The 23,237-nt window shown below is 38.5% G+C and overlaps 2 protein-coding genes across 5 annotated transcripts in view; one reads left to right on the top strand and one right to left on the bottom strand.

The window, feature by feature from the left end:
* Nucleotides 1-7,835, top strand: part of ERO1B (endoplasmic reticulum oxidoreductase 1 beta) — a 107,945-nt gene extending 100,110 nt beyond the window's left edge. For all 3 annotated transcript variants that reach the window (XM_072822958.1, XM_072822956.1, XM_072822957.1), the window contains 3 exons: nt 758-844; nt 1,780-1,913; nt 5,351-7,835. In XM_072822958.1, coding sequence (XP_072679059.1) covers nt 758-844; nt 1,780-1,913; nt 5,351-5,411 — 282 coding nt within the window. In that variant the 3' untranslated portion in view covers nt 5,412-7,835. The remainder of the gene's footprint in view (nt 1-757; nt 845-1,779; nt 1,914-5,350) is intronic.
* A 1,109-nt stretch (nt 7,836-8,944) lies between these two features.
* Nucleotides 8,945-23,237, bottom strand: part of GPR137B (G protein-coupled receptor 137B) — a 45,399-nt gene continuing 31,106 nt past the window's right edge. Inside the window, exons 6-7 of one of the 2 annotated variants that reach the window (XM_072822959.1) lie at nt 17,166-17,290; nt 8,945-15,510 (exon numbers count right to left, since the gene is read on the bottom strand). In XM_072822959.1, coding sequence (XP_072679060.1) covers nt 15,399-15,510; nt 17,166-17,290 — 237 coding nt within the window. In that variant the 3' untranslated portion in view covers nt 8,945-15,398. Of the gene's footprint in view, nt 15,511-17,165; nt 17,291-19,815; nt 19,891-23,237 lie in introns of those variants that run through there. The other variant, XR_012029273.1, reaches the window with a different exon arrangement.

Raw genomic sequence — 23,237 nt, forward strand, 5'->3', positions numbered from 1 at the left:
AATGTTTACCTCGGTACAATAAAATGAAATTTATTTTTTCTGTTTGCCACATGAAAAAGATGAGGAAACTCTCTTAATGACTGTTAGCCTCAGAGACTGGCCTTAGAGTCCTAGGAACCATGGCCAGATAGATGCTCACTGGCAGAATAACCCTCCTATGCAGGGAGCAGTACAAGGTTGCAGTCAGCCAACATCCCCCAAAAAGCTGCCTGGCAAATGTGCGGGACTGTGAGACAATACCCCTCAGACAGCCGTGTCATCATTGGTGCTGATGGAGCACCTGTTACAGTGTGTGGGTACTAAGGAAAAAGATGGAAATTGATCATTGGTCTGAGACCACCTTTTTGATTTGGACTCAACACAAGCAATACATGAAAAATAAACCAAACATAATATAGTTATATTTACTGCTGGCTGTATGCAGATATCAAATGGAGGGAGCAGTTAAGTTCCTTAAAAGTAAAAACCATGTATCACTTACTTTTGTTCCTCCCATAGTGCTTGTGTTGGTGCTTTGCATAGAGTAGCACCTAATAAAAAGTTGGTTGAATTACTGTGTGGAAGGAATTTTATAAATTTCCATGGTTGTTTTAGGTGCCATGTTATGCCATACAAATCCAACTGTTTTTCTTCTTTATTGTTGAAAAATACAACTCATTCATTAATAAGCTTCAGAACCTTTATTTCTTATAATTCATACAAATGCAGTTTAATTTTTAAACCTTTAATGAGAGCAAAAATATTTTCTGCATGTTAGGAGGAATTCCGCTTACATTTCAAGAATATCTCCCGTATAATGGACTGTGTTGGATGTGACAAATGCAGATTATGGGGGAAATTGCAGGTTTGTGTTTTGTCTTCTGTTTTAAAACGGTTACTAACCTTAAATTTTCCTACTGGGAAGTTGCAAGTTTTTATTACAGTGCCCCCATTGTTCATTGAAATAGAGGATCTGAAGTGTGGTTTCTCTGCTTTATTGATGAAAAAGATGAATATAAGAATGTTTTTCCCATTCTATGTTAATGACTTTGGTTTTATGGTATCTGTTTCTGTTGGTACAGTCAGATTCATTTCTGAGGTTGGTAGTTATAAATAGTATGTTAGTATTTTGTAGACCCATATAAAAATAAAATATGATATAAAAAGGCTTAATTGTCAAACTTCAGCCACTGAATTTGTTTCAGTGATCAAAAGAAGGCCACCTAGTCACAAAAAAGAAAAGCTTGCCAAGCAGGCCCATTTCTCTCTCTATATATTCAGTATAAAAAGGATTGTTTGATATTTTATCATATTTTTTTTCAAAGATGAGAGTAAGTCAGAAAATCAGAAGACAATTTTTTAAAGGAAACTACATTTCAGGTGTTTTTCTCTAGTTCTAATGATAAATTTTTAAGTGTAGTTATCAATAATTTTTTTTCATTAATAATTTCTAAGTTTTGAATTGCTAGGGTCTGTAAAGAATGCTTTTGAGGCCATGTATTGAACATTGTAATCCTCATGTGATATTTTCCTACTGGGTTAGGAAAAGGCATTTTAGTAATTTATGTCCAAAAGGTGTTAAATAAACTATTCGGATTCATTAGCAGTTAAGATAAATTTGTCATATGCATAATGTATGAGGAAGTATAAACAATATTTTGCAGTTTAACATTTTGGCAAAAAGTTCAGTTTGTATGAATTTCTTAACTCTCATCACAGCAACTGTGTATTCCTTTTAACCATTATAGTGATTGTTATTACAGGAATTTTAATTGTTATGTGTATCACTATTTTCTTTAGACTCAGGGTTTAGGAACTGCCCTGAAGATACTATTCTCTGAAAAAGAAATCCAGAAGCTTCCAGAGAACAGCCCATCTAAAGGCTTCCAACTCACTCGACAGGAAATAGTTGCTCTTTTAAATGCTTTTGGAAGGTAAGAACAGTTTTCACAGTGAAGACTTGTTGGGTTTTGCTGGTTTCAGCAAACTTCAAAGATCATCTTCTCTGCTAAAGTGGTTTGTTTTGCTTTCTTTGGTTGACAAAGAGAAAATATTATATACTGTCATATATCTATATCCTCACAAGCCTGTGTCTCAGCAGGTCACAGGAAAAATTAATAGTGTCAGATTGCCAGTGTTTCTTTTTGCCTTCTCAGTTTTTGTGGGGAAAGTATTCTAATATTGTCTTCAGCTGGCTTTGCTTGGCCAAGTACAATCGCAGGAGTGAGGAAGGAAAGGAAGGCTTGGTTGAGATGGTGATGAAAGAAAAAGAGTATAAACCTTTCACTGCTTTTCTTTTTTTAAAGATTTTATTTATTTGAGGGAGACAGAACATGCGTGTGTAGGAGCAAGGGGAGGGATAGATGGGGAGGGTGAGAGAGCATCTGAAGCAGACTTTCCACTGAGCATGGAGCCCAACATAGGACTCGATCCCATGACCTGAGATCATGACCTGAGCCAAAAATAAGAGTTGGAAGCTTAACTCACTGAGCCACCCAGGCACCCTTGCTTTTTATTTCTTAAGGTGAAGAGGCATTTTCCTTGCATTCATTCTTACCCCATTCTTCCCTGCATAAACCTATAGTTTGCATTTGGCTTATGCCACAGATTGTTTCAAACATAATTTGAATTTTCCTACAGAGATGCATGTGGTACCAACTAACTGAGGAATACAGAACAGAAGGGAAAGAATTCTAGAAAATAAGGGAAAATAAAACTGTGCTGCCCTAGAAAATCCAAAGTCAAGTCAAGGAAGAACTGTTTTAAAAAGAAGGGAGCCAAGTGATATAGAGATTAGGAGACAAAGAGGATCTATGGAGGAGAAGCGGGTGAGGGGGACAGGATAAATGGGTAATGGACATTAAGGAGGGCACGAGATGTAATGAGGACTGCGTATATAAGACTGATGAATCACTGATCTCTGCCTCTGAAACCAATAATACATTTTATGTTAATTAATTGAATTAAAATAAGATTAAAAAACAACAAAATAAATCCTTTGTGCCAGAGAGATGCCCTCTACCATGAGGATCACAAAGTCAGTCTTAAGGTTTGACATCCTCAGAAAAAAAAAAAAAGGGGGGAGCCAAGAGATGTAGAGATTACTTCTAATTTTTCTTAACATTTTTAAGTTAAAAAGGGTCAGTTAAATTAAAAATAAGTTGTTCCTTCCCCATCTTAGGAGATTTCACCTGTCGTTCTCATGTATTTACAGATGACTATGGAGGTTGGGATTTCAAGTGGAATTTATTTAAATGAGGAATTTAGTTCACCCACTTATGAGGCCTACAAATAAGATACAGGAGAAACTGAATTAAATTTATTTAAATGAAAAATATTTTAAACAATTTACACATTTTAAATCCAAATAAAATTAAATTGAGGGAAGAAAACACATGTTAACTCCTCAAAATTTCTCTGAGTCTCAAAGAGAATTTCTGTAAATGCAACCCTGCCAGCTTCAGTTTTCTGTCTAGAGCCTGGTATTTCCTTTTACTGTTCTTTAAAGAGAACTGGATTCAGGGCCAGCGGTCCCAGGGCTCTAGAATCTCAGGCCTGCTGTATACCACCCACAGGAGCTCCGGCAGCTCAGTCTGCTCTCCCAGCTGGCTTCCTTTCTCTGTGAAATGAGGGCAGTAAAAGCCCTTCTCTCAGAATTCACATGAAGATGACATGAGATTACACATGACTGTACTTGTTAGACTACAACATGCTCCCTGAAATCCCTGGAAGCTGGTGCTGATGGTTTACAAACCATTGGATATTTAGCGTTCTTATGTTTCAGGACTTTAAAAATTGTCTGTTTCTGACAAAACTAGGTGTGGGAAACTGTTCTCCTCCTAAGGGTAGTGACACCTGGGGTGGGATGCTTACACATGTAAGGATACAGCCTAATTTAATTTCCCCTCCCCCCAGGGAAAAACAAACACCAGTTTATCCATGTGCTTATTAAAGCTCTTAAAATAATCATCTTTCCCTGTTTCCCCAATTATAAAAATAATTCATGGTCATCATAAAGAATTTGGAAAAAAACATGAAAGTATAATTTTAAAAAATTAATTTAAAAATCACTACTATCCCCACTACCCAGGACTATTTCAACATTTGATATATTTTTAATATGTATTTTTCCTCTACCTATAAGTAAAATATTTCCGTGTATGCGTGTGTTTATGTATGTATGTGTTAACAAAATTGAACAGAGTTGTGTATTTTTCCTGTTCTGTTTTACCTGGTACTGTATTACAATCATTTCCCAAAATTATTAAATTTTTTTCATAAGGATTATTTTGTTTTTGGAGAAACAAAATTATATTAGTTTTAGGTGCACAACATGAAATCAAATCACAATATGATTTGATATTTCTATATATATTGCAGAACTGTCTCCACAGTAAGACTAGTTAACATCATCATCACCACACAGTTATAGAATTTTTTTTCTTGTGATAAGCTTTAAGGTTTATTTTCTTAGCAGCTTCCAGATACATAAGCATTATTTTATTTTTTATTTTTTAAATTCCAGCATAAGTAACAGAGTGTAATTTTAGATTCAGCTGTATAACATGGTGATTCAACACTTAACATATAACACCTGGGGCTCTTCAGGACAAGTCCTTCATTGGGACCTGTTTCTTACTTCCCCCACCTCCCCTCTGGGAACCAGCAGAGCGCTTTCTGTAGTTAAGAGTCTGTTTCTTGGGGCACTTGGCGGGATGAGCACTGGGGGTTATGCTATATGTTGGCAAATTGAATAAAAAAAAAAGTCTGTCTTTTAAATATGTGCCAATATTCTGTTACAAGGACATACCACAATTTACTTAGCCACTCTCCTTTTCATCTTAGTTGACCTTCATTTTTTTAATTTATGTGGATTCTGTACATTTACTTTTTCCTTAGAGAATGTTAGTTTTTCTTTTTTTTTTCTTTTTTTTTACAGTTTTTCTTAATTGTTAGTGGAATCTTTTCATCGTATCTTCTACCTGATTATTGGTCCATTTAAATAGTAAATTACTCTGGCTGCATTAACACATAAAATTATGTGTTGCACCTTGGCAAGTTTGTGCGTTAGTTTTTCTGAAAGAATTAGTAGTTTTATCTGAGAGCCTCTTGAATACAGTTTTATCTCAGGACACCTGGCCGCGCATCACTCTGTCATGTGATGCTAGTGGGTAGAGACATAAATGAGCATGTGTGTCAAGCCTCAATAAGTACAGCATACTCATTTAAAAATAAAAGTTTAATTGTTCAGTGTTGCTTATATTCTTTTATTGTGGATTTTGCTTTCAAATTATGGCTCATAGAGCAGTGTCAGTAATTTGAAATATGTGCACATATTAACTGTACTAATATGTTCTTTTTTCTTCCATAGGCTGTCTACAAGTATAAGAGAGTTACAAAATTTTAAAGTCTTATTACAACACAGTAGGTAATAAAGGCTTTTATATGTCTAATTAGAGACATAATCTGACTGTGTGAAGCCTGTTAGTCTTGGACATTCAGCAGAAGGAGACTAATCTTCAAAGACTTGAAGAAAGAATTATGAACTCTTAAAGAGAAAATTCAAATGTTCACTTGAATATTTATGATTCTCAATAGATTGTCAATTAGAAATATTTATAAATGAAGTATATATACTTTTAAAACATGTAAGTTATACTAATTCTGTGTTTAATTTCATGTTTCCATCTGTTGAATATTCTGCTATTGTTTGTTTAGAATTGGTTTTTCTTAATCTGTTAGTCTTTATTTCCAGTTGTCAGACTTAAATGACCATCCTAATAAACACTGTTAGTGGTCTGTTATGGAAAGGGAGAGCTAGAGAACAAATGTTGCTTCAGGCTAGGATCAGTAACAAAAAGTTATCAGTGATTTTTCAAACATGTTCTTAGCCTTGCCTGATTCTGTATCAGTGTGAGAATGGCCCTTTCAGTGTCTAGTTACAGAAGTGACTGAAGGATTCCCAGGCCTTCACTTTGATTTCATTGGTTTTTATTTAAGATTTTTAGTTGCTGTTGTTGTTGCTGTTTTGTTTTGGTCTAAAGGCCCTGCTTCTGGAAAGGTGAATACTGTCGCCTCCACTGGCTGCCCAGCCAGATAGCCCGTGTGTGTTGTGGGCTGGCTCCAGAGGATCCTTTACTTAGAACCTCTACTGTGTATCTGTTTCTTTTGACTTTGCATTTCTTTGTCCTGGCTCCAATTTTAGGAAATTTTTGTTTACTTTGAGAAAACAAAAAAACTTCATAATTTCACCTTGGTAGTTTCACCTTGATAAAATTTGAATGGGACTATATGGATTTGTAATGCCACTTTAACACATTATATACACAAAATTTACTCTTTTAAACTGAATGTTTTTTAAAGGATTTTATTTTAGACTACAATCTATGCAATCCTCTCTCCACCTAAATTTCTCTGGCAAGTTATTTAAACAGGTAGAGGAGTTGGAGGCCCATGAAGCTTCCCCTCTGGCCCCACCATTCTTTTCATTTCGGTTCATTGTCTATAAATGGTACCTTGTGTGACTTATACCAACAGAGGACCTTCACATCCTAAGTTCATGTTCTAAAGCTGAGATTTAAACTCCTCCAATATTTAAAATATTCTTTTAAAAGCTGTTAGAGGGCGAGTGTGATTAATGTGGAAGGAGGCATATAGGAGTAACACGGGTACAAAACCTAGAGTTTCTCCTTAGACTCTTCAGTCTTTTACAAAGTAAGTGCTCTTAAACCCACATCTTACCTGCCAGAGTTTAAAATGTGTTCATCGATGATTTAGGGCATATTTTAAATCGTATTTAGTTGGCTCACCCCTCTTTTAAAAATATTTGGTCATCCCTTGGAGGAATATGGTTGAAGGGAGGAAAGCCTCACTATTCTTTTACCCAATTTCTCAGCTTTGTAACTTTGTAGGGTTTTCGTTGTTGATGGTGACTTTTTTTTTTTTTTTTTTTTTTTGGTGAAGTCGAATAAAACACACTGGCTTGATTGGAACCTCCTCTGCTTTGTCTTTTCATGTTTAGGGATAGAAGTATTGTGTGGTAGGAGGGGGGCTTTGAGGTAAACTGGTTTAAAAAGTGAGTATCTTAAGTAATCTTGTTGGTAAATTAATAAGAATTATTCTTCATGTTCATTCAAAGTTTAACAAAATGTGAGTTTTGCGCTTTGTCTATTATTACTATAAGTTGTTCCCTCAGTTAAAAGCTATTATTTAAATTCTGTTTATTGAAGAAAATCCTTGGTCGTTTCCATTGATTGCTTTTTTCCTTGACTGTGATTTATTTCAAGCTTAGGAAAAATTGTACGTTACAGTGAGTTCTAGGAAGCTAAAAGGTTGGTATAAAAAGTTCTTTTCAAGGTTTTAACGAATTTTTGTACCACCAAGAAAATAAACAAACGAAGTATTCTTAAGCTGAAATGTATTTGATTAACTTGATTTCATCACAGATTGGATTGTGGGGGGCAGCCTACATTTTTGTGTCTGTGTGTATTTCTTCAGTGATTGTATAGGTGTAGGAATCTTTGTTGTGGGAGCTGGGTGATGCTGTATGACCTTTGTGATATAACCTGTTTTTCCAAGTCCTAGACCCTCTGTCGCACAGGGATGCTAGAGGACTGCCTGCCTTGTGAAGACGCTTGGGTGTAATTCCTCTCATGTTTTGTCTTTATCTCATTACCTAATTTAAAAGTCCAGCACTTGATAATATAACTGACAGAAATGATTGTACCAGCTGACGAAGTAATGAAAATGAAGAAAAGGAAAAGAATTCCTTCCTTCAATGGCATGAGTTTATTTTTTCCTTAAGTGGCATCTATGTAAGTTAGAAATACTATATATTAAAATTGGTAAAATTTGAATGTTTCTCCTGTGTCGATTCTTAGATTATAAAGAGGACCAGACAGAATAGTGAGTTTTCCCAGTTGTGAACTTTAAGTCAGACATGGTGATGTGGTGACATCATGAGTTTACTCAACACCCGCGGTGTCTGTCACCTGGGGGACCCTGCCATATTCTCCAGCTTTACCTGGGAGCCACTGTGACTAAGGGACAGCATTGACTTCAGCTGGAAGTTCGGGGACAGTTTACAGTAAACATCTCAGCAGTTTGCAGACTGTGGTGCCTGCAGAAACCACAGCCATTCACCGAAGCACGCAGACTGCTTACGTGGTATGATGGACGGTATCGGGTAAGACACACAGACGCACACACAGGCGGACGTGTATTCTAGTCTAATTTGATTTTGAACACCAATTCCAAATAATTTGTTGTGCCCGTCAGACTGTAGCGAATGTGAATTAAACTAAATGTCTCTGCCATCTTTCTTTCTTGTGCCCCTCCCCCCACCTTTGAACTATTTCCCTTTATGAGCTGAGGAGTTGACTTATAATTTGCAGAGAATGCAAGAAATACATAAGGAGTGTGAGCTTGTTTCTTACAATGGCAAGCATCAGCAACCACCGTATTAAGGGTTTTCCATGTATTCCTTACTCTTCACAGCAGCACTCATAGGTAGATACAATTGCCAACTCTTTTTATAAATGAGAAAACTGAAGATAAAACTGGCTAAGTCGTCCATAGTCAACAGATTCTAGATTGTGGGACAAGAGCTTAAAGCCAGAAAGTCTGGGCAGCCCCGGTGGCTTAGCGGATTAGCGCCTGCCTTCAGCCCGGGGTGTGATCCTGGGGTCCCGGGATCCAGTCCCACGTTGGGCTCCCTGCATGGAGCCTGCTTCAACTAAAAACTGGGGACTTTGGGACGCCTGGGTGGCTCAATGGTTAAGCGTCTGCCTTCAGCTCGGTGTGATCCCAGAGTCCTGGGATTGAGTCCCACATTGGGCTCCCTGCATGGATCCTGCTTCTCCCTCTGCCTAGGTCTCTGCCTCTCTCTCTCTCTCTCTGTCTCTCATAAATAAGTAAAATAAAATAAAAACTGGGGACTTTTAGCATCTTCTGACGTACTGAGTCATAAGGCTTTTAAAATCTTTATTTTTCAAATGCTAATACATTCACATGGTTCAAAAAACCAAAAAAACATGGAAGACTACACAGTGGAATGTCTTCTTCTGGTCCTCAGCCCAACTGCCCATACTGTACGTCCCACCCCTCACCCCCATAACCTCTGGTTTGGGGTTTCTTCTGTTTCCATCCATACATATTTTAGGCATATACAAACAAATACAAATGTAAAGTCTTAACTGTTCCTCTCATTTTTTTTCCCCAAAGAGTGGCATCTTATACATACCATGTACTTTTATTCACTTTCTTTTTGTTGGTACTCTTCCCACATCCCTAGATAGCTTACTCGTTAAAGTTTTTTTTTTTTTTCAATAACTGCTTGGTATCCCATTATATATTCATACAATTGTTTAACCAATCCCCTACTAATGGGCATTTGGATGGTTTCCAAACCTTGTGTATATCCTGTCATTTCACACATACATAAATATGTTCTTGTAGAATAAATTCCCCTAAATGGAATTTTGGAGTTACAGACCGTGTATATTTATAATTTTGAAAAATAGAGTATTTCCCTCCATCAAGGCAGTTACCCAGTTCACATATCCATCTGCAACTTAAGACACTGCATGCTCACCCACAACCTTACCTGCGTGGATGTGGGTATGATGTTTGCCATTCTGATAGGTACAAAATTACAGATTAATGTGTTTTAGTTTCTATTTTTCATACTTCAACTGAGGTTGACTCCTTTTAACATGTTTAAGATCCACTTGTGTTCCTCACATTCATACCTGTTGCCCACTTTTCTACTGCATTGTTGACCTTGTTTATAGGAGTACCTGGTTACATATTACTCCTTTTTGGTGGGCTCTAAATTTCTTTTTAAGTTGGTGTCTGTCTTTTGACTTGGCTTATGGTGGTTTTTGCCTTGTGATTTTTTTTTTTTTTTAATTTCTGTTTCTCAGTGGTTTCTGGGCTTGAGTCATAGTTTAAACACCTTCTTTACACAGCAGTTATTCACCTATTGTTTCTTTTGGAGGTTTTTTAGATCTAAGTTTTGATCCCTTTGGAGTGTGTCCCAGTGTAGGATGTAAGTTACAGATCCAGCCTCATTTCTTCCTAGGTGATCATCCAGTTATTCCAATACCATTGACTGAACAGTTGTATCATGTCCTCCCTAGTCTGAGATGCTTCATTTATTATATCTCGCATCGCACACAGAATTAGCTCCATATCTGGGTTCTCTTTCTGTTTCATTGGTCTGTTTACTCAGCCACCAGGACCACAGCTATTTTAATTACTCAGGGTCTGTGTTTAAATATCTGGTGTGTTGGCTCCCTCTTCTCCCCAACTGCCACCCTTTTAAAAAAGTTTTATTTAGCTGTGCTTATTTATTTCATATGAGCTTTAGAAAAAAAAATTCACTAACATATAGATTATGCTGGAACTCTGCTCAATTCAGTGTTTTCTCAAGAGTTGCGCACTTTTAACCACTTTCATGCGTCCCTATTCTTTTAATTTTATACTTTAGCTGATAAAGATCTACTTTTTACTGTTCATTATTTCAGTATTCTATCTGCCAGTGCCCAAACAGGTGAGGGCAAAGAGTGGGCATGTAGTGCCTGCATAGACGGAGACAGAATTTCATGTCAGTGAGAACCCAATCTGTCTCAAATCATTCCTGGAGGTTGTCTTTATGTAAAATCCTTATTTCCTTTTTAAAATTACATTATGAATTAATTCCCTTACCCAAAAGTTAGATATGTGAGAAAACAGGGATAGGCCCTTATACTGGTCAAATCCATATGCCGTGGATAAAAATGCAAGTGAGAGAAGTTACCTTTGAAAAAGAAAGACCATCTACCACAAGAACAGGATTTGACCATTTACTGTTGTTTGTGCTGGGAACATAGCAGTGAACAAAACACAGCTGTTCCTGCCATCATGTAACTTATGAATTCTGTAACCTAACTAGGCTATATCTGGTTTATACTGAGAATTCACCCAGAGAAAGAATACGTTCATTGAAGAGGAATAGCTAACATAGAAACCTGTCTGGTGGAGAGGATGCCCTCAATGTGAATGAATCTTAGTGTCTGCTTGACAGTGCCATCAAGTTGTCACAAAATAAAATCATCCAGCTAATACCAGAGTCAGAGTCTGTGTCTGAGTCAGGCAGCAGTCTGATACATTATCTCACTTTCCATATAGATTTCCTTAACAATATACATCCAAATAGGTGTTCTCCCCTCAGATAGGTTTTTAAGTCTGCAAACCTAAGCTCTGGGCTAGTGAATTCAGTAAGGGGACAGCCAAGGATTCTCAGCAACACAAACTGAATGGCCCTGGTAAGCCCTTTTATATCTCCATGCCTTCAAGGAGCTCCAGGACTTGGGACTGCAAAGGGACTGGAGGGAAACAGGTTCAGAGAAAGTGGGGGATTTAGGGCTCGTACAGGCTAGAGAGAATGAGGTCATAAATCCAGCTAGAGGGAGGAGGCATCTGATCTCCTGTTCTGTCCACACTGAAGTTCAGAGGCAGAAAATAGGTTCTGGAGATAGAGTCTACTATTCTGAGCAGTAGGGCAACCACACCGCAAAAGGGAAGTCCCTTTTGGAGGCTACAATGGAATTAATCTTGGCAAGGTATAACCAGTTTCTGGGAAAACAGAATCGGTTTCAGTTCCAGGTCAGGGAATAGATGAAAGAAATCCATCTTTAGAGGAACCAGGCAGAAACCATTAGTAGCTGCTGAGTCCCTGGATTTGGATCTGAGGACTCTAACCCCCTACCTGCTGACCTGGGCAGAAAGAACTCCACACTGACAGAACCCACCTTCGATTCCCAGGCCCAGATTGCTGCATGACAGGTACAGGGAATTTGCACAGATAGCTAGGTTGGAGGCACAGGGACATCTTTCACATGCTTCCAGGTATTTGGGCCCATTGGTGCAAGAGGTTTTCCACATATCCCTACTAAGGGCCTTGAGTAGGGTTAATGGAACGGTTTACAGACTGGACACTCAGACCAGCAAACACCCAGTCGTTCATTGTCTAGCATGTAACAGGCATGCAGTAGACAGTGAATTCCATTCCCTCCATTCCTTTTTAAGTGTTTCCTCACTTTGACCACTTTATAGTTTTTGATGAGAATTCTACTTTTTAGCCTGATCCTTTCCAGCAGCTCCTCTGGACCATGAGAAGTCTTAAATGGTTATGCACAGTTAGAATTTTTTTTTTTAAATAAAATTCTCCCCTGGGGCCAAAAATGGGAAAGATGTCTTTTTTTTTTTTTTTTTTTGGAAAGATGTCTTTGATCAGACCTACACTTGTCTAGATTTTATTATCTAGCATTCTGAAGTGAAAACAAGATTATTTTTTTAAACAAAGTTTCTTTAGTTGGAAATCTTTTTAAAAACTTCAAATATTTAGGCCCATTTAATTCTAAGTGTACCTTTGTTAAAGAAATAAAAAGATAATTTTAGAAAAATTAAAATAGACTAGTAACATCTATGTAAATATATAAACCTTTTTCTCTTAAGTACTTTTCATGCTCTGGGATTTACTAATGCCTATTCCTTTCCTCCTGATAGGAATTAAGTGTTCAAGGCCAACAAAGAGCAGTTCTATTGGATTTTGGTAAAAGAGGATATTTGGGGATACACCAGCAAGTGTGCTTGATCTACATAGCTAGACATGGTAACCAGCAGAGTTTTAACAACATGCCTGGTACATCCGAGAAAAAATCGGCATAACTCAATGTAACTGATGTGCATATTGTAAGAGTCAAAAAACTACTTACAGTCCACAGCTCCATGTGTGACATACTCTTGATGTTGTAATATTGGCTCAACCAAGTGAGTTAATTGGAGAAAGAAAAAAAAGAGCCAGTGAAAAAATATCTACACAAACCAGTTGGCATTTTTAGACAATAACCTGCAGATTTCCAGTAGGTGCACAGAAACAGCCATGTGCAGCCTTTAGTGTTGAATTAGACTTCATACAAAATTTTTAGTGACATTGCCTTTTGCCCCTACATTTTTAACTTTCAAATGACCAGGGTTTTAATTTCATCATGTTGCCTTAAAACAGAAGGGCATCTCTGTATTTGACAATGGGTAATCCCATCCCCATTCTTTGCCTTCTCTGAGTCTTTACTATTCCACCTGAGGAGGAGCTTTGGTAGTGACCTCGTTCACAACACAATATAATTAGGAACCTAAAGAAATCTTAATTTCTCTTTGCGTACCTATCATATCTATAATATTTCACAGGGTATACATGGTCATTTACTATGAGATAAAGATAGTTTGCTACAATCCTATTTATATTATGGATGTGTTTATAATATTTGTGCTTTAGCACTACTTTTTTTAAAAAGGGAAGGGAAAAATAGGCTCTTATAACATTTTTATTCTTTCCAATAAAAAAATAGTTCAAATAGTAGCAGCTTTATTATAAAAATAGATTATGGCTTTTATCACTTAATGCTGGATATTTCCATTTTCCTACCAGTAATAACAGAATAATAATGTGTTGATACAGCAGGAGTATAATACTTGGATGATTTTAGTGATTTTTTTAAATTACTGTATTTTTTAAAATATACCTGCCCTTGGATATCCTAATTAAAGTACTTTCTGAAAGCACGATTTAAAGTTTTAAGCATATGCTGGGACTCCCTTTAAATTCTCCTAAGTATTAGTAACAAAGTATGACAAGTAGGATGTTCCTAAAGCTATTTAGAATAATAACAACTTATAATATTTTAAGGCAACCCAAATAATCAGTGCAAATTTTGCTTCAGTCTAGAATTTTCCCTGACAGTAACTATTTTCAATAATATGTGACTGCAATTCTTCCAAATGCTGAAAGGCAAGAACACTATTATGTGGGATTATGCAGGATAAAGGCGTTCTATACAAATGAGAATCCCAATCACAAGGCATTTAAACCTTGAGATGGCAATTTTAATTACCATCAAGAGAAGTAGACTTGATCTCTGTGAAATCAACGCCCAGAGATAAATCCTTTCGGAAGACCAAAATAGGAAATAAGAGACATTTGAAATGGCTTTCCCCATGAAGGCAGAACTTATTAACCCTACTTTTTCTTCATCTGCTCCTCCTCATCCTGTCTCGAGAGATGACATTTCCTAGGCAGAGTGGATACTGTCTCTCTGGTGACAGTAAATCCTCTAGAGCCTTCCCTCTGCTTTAAGGAAAATAAGAGCATTTAACCTCCCCAAGGGAGCCTTGCACCACAGTTTCCTATTGCAGGCAGTTTTACCTGTATACATCTTGGAGGTTTTAGAATCATACCCGCGGCTGGAGAACTAGTATTTCATTTCAGCAGAAGACGACTTACAAGCCATTGTCTGTAACATGCCCTCTTACACGACTGAGCTCCAGGAATCCTGCTATAGTACACTGAGATGCTACTCTCATTTTTTAGCCACTGCTTCTAATAGCCTGCTTTTCAGAGCAATTTAAAAATACAGGACATTATTTTAAATAGGGTGGGAAATTACAGGAAAACTATTTGGATGCCATACAGTCTTCTGGATCAAGGGCATTTATTATTTATCCCCTTTGACAACCTCTCCTTTGTTCCTTGAATGTACTGAATGTCAGTGATTGGGAAAGGTGCAGTCTTGCAAAAATACTGAGGTAACGGATATGGGAGTTCACTGGGCTGAAAACTGCAGAGTTTCTGAAGATAGTAGAGGTGGTTTAGTGGTGTCAATTTTATCCATGTTTTTAACGTATCCACTTATCACTGAAGTGTATACGTTAGTGCCCTGCTGAAAGAAGTACCACTGTTTTGGCAAAATTCTGGAGATTCTTTGAGGGAACAACTGTCTGGACCTAACTCGAAGGAAGGAATCAATGACCTTGTATGTAGTCTGTTGATACTCTGCTTTTAACAGAGTTGTAGCTTTTAACACTGGAGTTGTAACTGACTTTCTAGACGTCAACTATGTTTAGAGTCTACCAGGCATGAAACTCAGTATCTGTACGATCTGAAGAGGTAAGGATCTGGAGAATACTTTAGCCCAAAAGCCTTAAACAACCATCAGACCGTGTACTGTATGCTTTTAAAGTGAATTATGCATAAAAGTCTGTGCAAACTACAAACATATTGCAATAACATTCTCAAAAAAATGCTAGTATATATTCTAGTGTTAAGTTATATAAAATATATCTTTATAAAAGTACAGAATTTTTTTAAAGTTTAAATTATACCCACTGAAATAGGCAGCCAGGCTCACTTTTTTAGTACTAAAATAAGGTTTTATCAATCTGAATTATTGCTTAGTCCTATGGAGCCATTAGAAACCTGTAACAAATAAACATCAAGTCCTATTTCTTAAGGAAAAGTGCCTTAAAAATTCAGCTGTCATTAAGTTAGTCTCTTTGAAGCTCTTCACTTGAGGAATCTTCCATAAAACTGTTTCCCGATGCTACCCGTGGCTTGGTTTGTCAGGATCCAAAGCTGAGTCTGGTGGGAGAGTTCCCACTTGTGCCAGGAAGCTGTTCGTTTGCTGTCCCCAATCATAGTAGTCTGGGGCAAAGCTTAAAAAGAAGAAAGAAAAGATGTTTTGGTGACTTAAAAACATTATACTTCAAGATGTTTTGGTGACTTAAAAACATTATACTTCCTGTTGATGACATGTCTATTCCAGATGGACAGAAGAACTGGGATTCTGTAGGAACCATAGACAAACTCAATCTTTAAAGTAGCTTCCTGAATCCCATGCAGTGGCTACAAGTTCACCCACAAAATTCTACTGAACTTGGGGCACCGGGGCGGCTCAGTCCATTAAGCATCTGATTTTTTATTTTGGCTTAGGTCATGATCTCAGGGTTGTGAGATCAAGCCGTGCATTGGGCTCTGTGCTGGGTGTGGAGCCTGCTTGAGATTTTCTCTCTCCCTCTCTCTCTGCCCCTCCTCCCCCACTCCGCTTGCTCGCTCCAAAAACAAAACCCAAGTAAACTCCATAGAGCCCAGAAGCACTAGAACCATAAACCAATCACTATGTGTAACAAAATATTTTGCCAACACATTGTACCTGATACCTCTGCACAAATAACTTCTGTGCACCAACTTTATCATCTGTAGAATACCAGCAATAATCAGTAACTGCCTTGTTGGGCTTCTGTGAGTTTGTACCTATAATGTACTTAGAACAGTATCTTAATGTACAGTAAGCACTCAGCAGGGTCCATCTGATTATTCTCTTCCTCTCTAGTAGAAAAGGGGTGGTCTTCCACATGGAGTGAGGACTCCCAGCTCTATGTTGCCTTTGGCCACTGAGGGGCTATGGCTGCTCCTGCAGGCTATGGAGGGACATGCTTGCTGAAAGGGCAGCTCAGTGGGGTAACTAGATAAAAGCAGTTTTAGGGATGAGGGAGGGCTAGAACAACTTTTGACCTAAGTCCCACTGGATCGCTTCCAGATTTCTAGCTTTTCACATCTGCTGGCTTGTTCCATGGACTGCTGCATTTTCTTCTCCCCAAGCACCATCTCTTGTTCTATCTGGTTCTCTGCTCTCTAGTCCACTGAGAAAGCAATATATCGTCCCAGCTTCTCCTTGGTCCTCCTGTCCCTACAACAAGGGCTCTCTTCGGAGCTCTTTTAAAGTTTTCCAAGGACATTTTCATAATAAAAAAGTAGAAAAGCCAGCCTATCTTCTCTTTTATCACTCAATCCTGGGGGTGGAGGATAGTTTATACTAAAATGTTAATGATCTCCTTTCAAGGTACAAAAGATTGCAAAAAATAAGCTTCCAAGAAACACAACTTGAAGCCTCCCTTTCACAAGGTCTCACACCTGAGTGAGACCACAAGCCCAGGGCAGAGAGACTCAGGAAGCACTAGGACAGTCCTTTTGCTTCTCTCACCCCTGCTGTCCTTGAAGCCCCAGACTCACAGGCAGAAAGAGAGGATGCGCCATGGAGGGTGGCTAAAGCATTACAGGCTGAAAAAGGGGAAGGGAACCCCAGTGGCTACCACCCCTGTTGTCTGCCACAGAGGTAAGGATGCTTAATTCTGGTCTCTGCTCTGGTTGCGGAGTCTCATACTCGGGGGTTTCTCTGTTTCCGATTTGCCTCACACTCCCTCTGACTCCAGGGTTGTCATGTAGGCATCTTCTCTTCGATTGAATTGATTTCACTGGTGTAATCCTCAGCCTACTAACCATGCCTCTCTACAATGAACTAGGGTCTTACCTTCCCTGAAGTCCCTGAGGGGCAATGTTCCAGGCAAGGTCATCGTCACTATCATATCTTCGTGGGTTGTCAAAGAAATAAGATCTGGGGCTGAATCCATGGCTGGGGACAATTCCAGGGTTGGTCTAGAAAGACAATTGTTCAGTATACTTTGAGATACACTGTGCTTTCCTCTAGACAAAGATAAACATGATGCTGTATTCATCTGAATTGAGGATGTACCTGTTCAGCTACAATGTTCATTTTAGTTGCTTTTATTTTTAAGAAGTGTTAACTTTTTCTTTCCTCAGTGTGGACAAAATCTTTCAGAGTTCTGCTTGCAGCAGTGAATGATCATTGTTTTAATCCCTTACTGAAACACTAGGCAATGCCCAAATGAACCAAATTATATAGTCCCAAATTAGATAAACTATATAATAATGTGGATATTTACAAATTAAAATAATGAAATGATCATGATAATGATGAAATAATTTTGAGAGGATCTGTATCGTTTCCATATCCTGCTTCTATAATCATTTTGTCCTGTTTCTGTCCCCAAGCTGAGTTCACCTTTCAAAACATTTCAAATAACTGGTTTCAAGGAGGCAGAAGATCAGAACTTTATTATATGGCAAACCAAAGCTGGCATAAAATCCAGAATTTATTTGACATCTTGTACATATCATTAGTTGTCTATTTTAAAGTTAAACAAGAGTATGAAACAAGGTTGCTTGCTATATGGTGGGCATGTATATGTAAATTCCTCCTTTTCTAAGACTAAACTAGCCAAATATAGGAAACAAAACCTAGACGAGGTGAGATGCCTTAAAATTTATTATTTGTAGCAGTTCAAGAATGTCTATACAAAAGAATAAAGTTGGATCCTAACCTCACACACCTACAAAAAGTTACTCAAAATGTATCAGAGACCTAAATGTAAGAGTAAAATCTGTGAAATTTGTAGAAGAACAATACAGGGACAGATTGTGACCCAGGATTTGCAAAGCATTCTCAAATATGATACCAAAAGCATGAGCAACAAAAGAAAACATAAAATTCATCAAAATTAAAAACTTTGAAAGATACCATCAAGAAAGTGAAAAAGCAGCCAAAATATGGGAGAAAATATTTGCAAAAATCACTTATCTGACAGGGGACTCAGATCTAAAACATATAAAGAATTCTTTAAAAAATGACTCAATTAAAAAATAGGCAAAATATCTAGACACACATTTATCCAAGGAACAGATACAAGTCACCAATAAGCACATGAAAAGATGCTGGACATCATTAGTGATTGGGCAAAAGGCACACTGAGGTACCATTTCACACCCATCCAGGATCTCTAGAGTCAAACATCAATAACAAGTGCTGGGGAAGATGTGGAGGAGCCAGATAGAACCCTCCTGCTCTACTAGGACTAGCCAGTGTAAGATGGCATACCCACTGTGAAAATTCCAACAGTCTGGCAGATTGCTTTTTAAAGTACAACCTTGACTTCCAGGAAGATGGCAGAGGAGGAGGACCCAAAGCTCACCTCATCAGACTGATACAACTGGATAACACACCAGTGTAAATAGCAGAAAACTTCCCAAAGACTGGTGGAACAAACTCCACAACTAAACGTAGAGAAGAGGACACATCAGTGAGGGTAGGAAGAGGGAGATGTGGTTGGGAGCTAAATTGCTGTGGCCATCTGCAGCTGGGAAGGAACCATGGATACAGAGAGGGGAGATACACACCCCTCACACCTGGGAGCCTGCAGGGAATGAATCACCAAAACATGTGGCTCTAAAAACTAGAGGGGCCAAATTTCCTGAGATCTTACAACCAGCTAGAACTTAAAGCCTGGAACTTTAAAAATCAGCAGGCTCAGTTCCAGGAGAGGCTGAAGGGAGAGGAAAGTGTGTCTCTTAAAGAGAGAGCCCAACAAACAGCCTGCAGAGATGCAGCCTGGAAGGACAGTGTGAAAGGTGCCTGGACCATATGAAAGGGAGAGTGATTTACTAATCTCAGAGCCTATACCAGAGGGACAAATTGCACTGGAAGACTCCTCCAGGAACAAAGGAGCTGGCAGGCACCACTTCCCCATCCGGTCCCCCAGCATAACCAGGACGGTGCCAGCAAGTCATTATATAACTTGCTTACATCGCCCCCTGCCCCCTGTGGCCAGGCCTCTCTCAGTCCTGGTGCTGCAGGGCACCTCCCCAGAAAGCCTTTGCAAACCCAACCTAGGGTGGGGTGTCCCTACTATGTGTTTTGCAGGGCCTCAGTCCTGGTGGCAGCAGTGAGCCACCCTGTGTGGAGGATGCTCGCACCATGTTAAAACTGCATGCCCTGCCTGCACATTGCAGAGGGACTCTGGCCAGCCCAGTCTCCTAAAGGCTGTGTGTCACATGTGGAACAGGGCTGGCATGCATAACCTCCAGGCACCACACATCCCCCTCACACACTTTGTGGGGCAGTGCCCGCTGGCCTGGGTCTTGGCAGCAGAGGAACAACCCCAGTGCTCTGTAAAAGGACCAGTGCCACCTTGTGCAAAGTGCACACCCCAACTCCTACTTTCAGAAGCAGGAGAGGTAGCTGACTTTCCCCACAGCATTCGCAGTACATTCATTCAAATCACCTGAGGTGCTTCTTATTTTAAATATGGCTTCCCGGAACCTACCCTGGAGGTTCTGATCTGGATCTAGAACATGGCCTCGGAATCAGTACTGACACTCACTCAGGACCCTTGGGACTCCTGTGTGGATGGCAGAGAGTCACGTTAGAATGCAGTTACATCTGGGCTGTAGTGCTGCCTAGTGTAGAGACTTATTTCTACGGACTGAATTACGGACACAAATGGTAAAGAACTCCTCATCTAAGTGTGATCATAGTTTCTATCTCAGAGGCTGAGTGTAAAGATTAAAGAACAGAATATATTTAAAGTGTTTAAATATAACAGTAAAAGCAGTTTAAAGCAGTGCCTACCTCATATAAGCACTATACAACACTTGGCTAATTTTACCAAATTCTGAACATACAGATGGCATTAAATCTGCTAGTCTTGCCTATGGCTAATTTACGAACACTAGTGCTTCACCAAGCCAAACCTGACACCCGCATTACCTGCTAACGAGAGCTCCTTCATGAGTAGAAAAAATGTTTTTCTATTTAGTATTATACGTCCTTCATACTGAAGTCACTTCCTCGTAGTATATTAGGAGAAAATATTGTTCAGGGCATAAAGAATCATTTTAATTCATTACTATGCTACCGTAGATGAGTGCCTATCATCAGTGTGGCCCCTGAGATCTTTTCAGGAATCTGAAAGGTCACAATTATTTTCATAATTAGTGTTTTAAGATGTTATTTGCCTTTTCCATGGTCTCGATGGTGGCACTCATGGTGCAAAAGCCTTGGTAAAAACGCTACTGAAAAAACACCACTGATCTGGCCTGTATCAAAGCAGTGACAACAACCTCCTAGCAGCCACTGTATTCACCACCACTGCACGATCAGTTAAAACAGTTTCATGTAAGATGGTCTTTGACAGGGGCACCTGGGTGGTGCAGTCAGTTATGCATCTGATTCTTGGTTTTGGCTCAGGTCCTGATCTCAGGGTCATGAGATCAAGCCCTGGGTTGGGCATCATGCTCAGTGCAGAGTCTGCTTGAGATTCTCTTTCTCCCTCTACTCTAGCTCACCACCTACTTGTGCTCTCTCTCTCAAAAATAAATCTTTTTAAAAATTTTATGAAGCAGTATGTTATTAGTTTTATTAAATCTCAATCCTTGAGCCTATCTTTTTAATATGTGACAAAATGGAAAGTATGCTTCTGGCACGTGAGCTGCAAGATAGCTCTTTCCAAGAAAAGACCCTGTACAGCTACTTGAGTAGCTACCTTTTTTCATGCAACTTCACAACTCAGACAAACCATGCTTTTTCAGACATGAGTGTTTGGCAGACATTGTTTTGAAAGTAAATGAAGTGGGCTGATAATTAAAAAACAAAACAAAACAAACAAACAAAAAACAAGTGGATGGTATTTATCAGTGATCAAATTTGAGCTTTTAAGCAAACTTGTGTTCCCCACCATGAGCTTGATGGCATCCCAATACTTAAAATATTTTCCTGAAATGATCAGTGGTGATATTTAATGAGTCAATTTTAATATCTGGAAGATCTGAGTTATCTCAGTAAACCAATATCTTTCCAAGTGACCAAAGCATGATATAAAAAACCATGCATGGGTAAAAGATCCATTCAAAGTCCAAGATTAATGGATGTTAGTGTATAACACAATCTGTAAAGTTTATTGGTATGGTTTTAGATTCCAGTGTAGCTAACTTTTAAGAAACCACAACTTGTTCACTTTTGATGCATATCAAAGAAAAATATCCACAATTATGTTAAAAGCTATTAAATTACTCCACTTTACTACAACTACATATCTCTAAGGTGGATTTTCTTTACATGCTCAACCAAAACAATGTGTCATAACAGACTGAATGCAGAAGCAGATAGAATCCAGCTGTCTTCTGTTAAACCAGACATTTAAAAAATCAAAAAGTTTTAAAACCATGCTACTCTTCCATTTTGTTTTAGAAAATACTCTTTTTCAGAAAAAACTTTTATGGTAACATGTAATGGGTTTATTAGATATAGTGAATTAATGTTTTTTAAAAATGTCACACACACAGCCCTCTCCAAACAAGAGCTTTTGGGGGTCCTCAATAATTTATCAGTGTAGCCCCAAAGAGCCAAAACAATCTTGATAAAGAAGAACAAAGCTGAAGGCATCATGCTCCCTGATTTCAAGCTCTATTACAAAGCTACAGTAATCCAAACAGTATGTTATTGACATAAAAAAAAGACATGCAGATCAACAGAGCAGAACAGAGCCCAGAAAGAAACTCACACTTACATGGTCACGTACTTTATGACAAAGCAGCCACAAATACATAATGGGGGAAAGAACAGTCTTTTCAATAAACGGTGTTGAGAAAACTGGACAGCCACATAGAAAAGAATGAAATTGGACCACACACAAAAATTAACTACAAATGGGTTAAATACTTGAATGTAAGAACTGAAACCATAAAACTCCTGAGAGCAAACACAGGTGGGAAGCCCCCTGATGTCAGTCCTGGCGATGATAATTTGGATTGAACACCAAAAATAAAGGCAACAAAAACAAAAATAAGCAGAACTACATCAAATGAAAAAGCTTCCACACAGCAAAAGAAACCATAAACAAAACGAAAAGGCAACCAACTAAATAGGAGATGTTAGAAATCATACATCTGATAAGGGGTCAATATCCAAAACATATGAATATATAATTCAACAGCAAAAAAAAACAATCCAATTAAAAAAATAGGCAAAGGACTTGAAAGACATTTTCCCAAAGACCTACAGATGGCCAACAGGTACCTGAAAAGATGCTCATCATCACTCATCATCAGGGAAATGCAAATCAAAACTATAATGAGCTACCACCTCACACCTATCAGAATAGCTAGACTCAACTTGTGTGGAATCTAAAAGCAAACAGAAAAGCCTCCAACATGGATACAGAGGAGATGTGTGGTTGCCTGAGGTGGAGGATGGGGGGTGGGCAAAATGGGTGGAAGGGGTCAAAGGGTGTGGAATCTGAAAATAACAAAACAAACAAAACAAATAAGCAGACCCTTAAATTCAGGGAACTGATGGTGGCCAGAGAAGAGGTGGGTGCGGGGATGGGAAAAATAGGTGAAGGGGATTAAGAGGTATGAGCCTCTAAAATGAGTAAGTCCTGAGGATGTCATGTACAGCATGGTGGCATGGTGACTATGGTTAATAACAGTGTACTGCATATTTGAGAGTAGTTAGGAGAGTGGAAAGTTCTCATCATGAGAAAAAAAAATATGGTAACTGTGTAGTGATGGATGTCAGCTGGACTTATTAGGATCATTTTGCAGTATACACAGATATCAAATCACTATGTTATACACCTGACACTAATAAGTCAATTACAGCTCGGTAAAAAAAAATTAACCAATGTAAAGTGTCCTGAGACCAAAAAGGTTAAGAACCACGGCTCTAGATCATACTCTACACCGCAGA

The sequence above is a fragment of the Canis lupus genome, chromosome 4 (genome assembly GCF_048164855.1).
Source record: "Canis lupus baileyi chromosome 4, mCanLup2.hap1, whole genome shotgun sequence".
Taxonomy (NCBI): Eukaryota; Metazoa; Chordata; class Mammalia; order Carnivora; family Canidae; genus Canis; species Canis lupus.